Consider the following 1846-nt stretch of genomic DNA (forward strand, 5'->3'; position numbering starts at 1 on the left):
GGGTATCTACATAATTACTACATTTATACTACAATTAAACTACAATCTAAGTGGAAAAAAATATCGACTATAAAATTTTCTCTTCATCTACAATTTGTCGTTGCTGAGGTATTGTTCAATATTTTGTCGCCTTTTTGATTTTTTGGATTAAGAAAAAAAGACGAAGAACAGAGTATCGGCAGAATTGATTTCTACAATTTGACTTGAATTTGTTGAATATTTTGTCGCTTTTTTGATCAGTGGATTGAGGAAAAAAGTCGACGAACTGAGCTTTTGCAGAACTGATTTCTACAATTTGATTCGAATTTGTTGACGATTTTGTCTTTTTTTGATTTGTGGCTTAAGGAAAAATATCGAAGAACAGAGTTTTTGCAGAAAAGAGTCTATGTAATTTGATTTTAAATTGAAGATAAAGGATTTCCGTTTCAAATTTGATCTGAAGGTCGCTAAATCAATTAGAATATTCTGTTCCTGATTTGTAGCGCGCCTAATTAGGAAGATTCAGCTACTAATAATTAGTATTTAATGAATGGTATAATAATTGTAGAAAAAGTGTGAACATGGCGGGTAAATTAGAAACTATACACATATTTAGTAATAAAGTTTCATATATGATATAGGAAGGAAAAAATCCCTATAAATATTATAAGCCCATAAATTTTTACCAGAAACAAATTTTGAATAGTTGTTTTTAAAAATTTCATACCGTGACAAATTACGTCGCATAAACATATACAATACAAGTAGCACTAAGCTTATGGATTAGGCCACAGGATGCTTCTTTTCTCCATCCCAGAAGGCTCCTATGAAACCTCTTCTCATCTCAATGGAGTCTCAAATTTCCGACCTTTATAACAATCCTCCGCACACTCTTTTTTCCACTCATCTCAATTAGATTCTTCAAGTCTGTTTCCCTCGTCTCATTGGAATATCAAAAATGGCATCACCACAAGAGAATTGCACTACGTTTGATATGATTATGGAATATTACTGCTCCGAAACTAGCACCCTTTATTCCCAAAGCTCCTCCTCTTCTGAACCAAGTCTCAACTATGCCAACACAGCACAAAGTTCCTCAAGCTTCTTTGACAATTCAGAAACAGAGTTGGACTGCTTTGAGTTTGAGACAAAACCACCCGCTTGTATTAGTTCAAATTATCCGAAGCAAACAAACTTCAAAGAACGAAGGCCTTCTCTGAACATAGCAATACCAGTGAAGCAGCGGGCGGTTGTTCAGAAAGTGGAACTAGTTCCAAGCGAGAAGAAGCATTACAGAGGAGTTAGACAAAGGCCATGGGGAAAGTTCGCAGCAGAAATTCGTGACCCGAACCGAAAGGGGACTCGGGTTTGGTTAGGAACCTTTGACACTGCCATAGAGGCAGCTAAGGCATATTATAGGGCGGCGTTTAAGCTTAGAGGCAGCAAAGCAATAGTGAACTTCCCTCTCGAAGTTGCAAACTTTAAGCAACTAGTTATCAACAATGAGATTCAGCCATTGGTGAACTCAAGCAGGAAAAGGGTGAGAGGAACAGACAATGAGGAGCAACTAGTTATCAACAAGGAAATGAAAATAGAAGAAGAAAGAGTCCCTACGGCGGCGGATCCATTAACGCCGACAAGTTGGTCGGCGATTTGGGACAGTGGAGATGCGAAGGGTATTTTTGAGGTGCCGCCGCTTTCCCCATTGTCTCCACATAAGGCCTATTCTCAGCTTGTCATTATATAATCAAAAGGACAACAGTATATATATATATATATATATATATATATATATATATATATATATATATATATATATATATATATATATATATATATATAGATAGATATGCACCTGTACGTAAGT

The 1846-nt window shown here is 36.0% G+C and overlaps 1 protein-coding gene across 1 annotated transcript; it reads left to right on the forward strand.

The window, feature by feature from the left end:
• The first annotated feature begins 654 nt into the window (after positions 1-654).
• LOC109221774 (ethylene-responsive transcription factor 5-like) lies at positions 655-1735 on the forward strand. The gene has a single exon (XM_019386222.1). It carries the CDS (start codon positions 938-940, stop codon positions 1724-1726), a length of 789 nt encoding a protein of 262 aa, XP_019241767.1. The 5' UTR covers positions 655-937; the 3' UTR covers positions 1727-1735.
• The last annotated feature ends 111 nt before the right edge of the window (positions 1736-1846 follow it).

Source organism: Nicotiana attenuata, unplaced genomic scaffold, assembly GCF_001879085.1.
Source record: "Nicotiana attenuata strain UT unplaced genomic scaffold, NIATTr2, whole genome shotgun sequence".
NCBI lineage: Eukaryota > Viridiplantae > Streptophyta > Magnoliopsida > Solanales > Solanaceae > Nicotiana > Nicotiana attenuata.

What these genes read in the sequence shown, in the direction of transcription:
- LOC109221774 (XM_019386222.1), top strand. Translation starts at nt 938, where the DNA reads ATGGCATCACCACAAGAGAATTGCACTACGTTTGATATGATTATGGAA.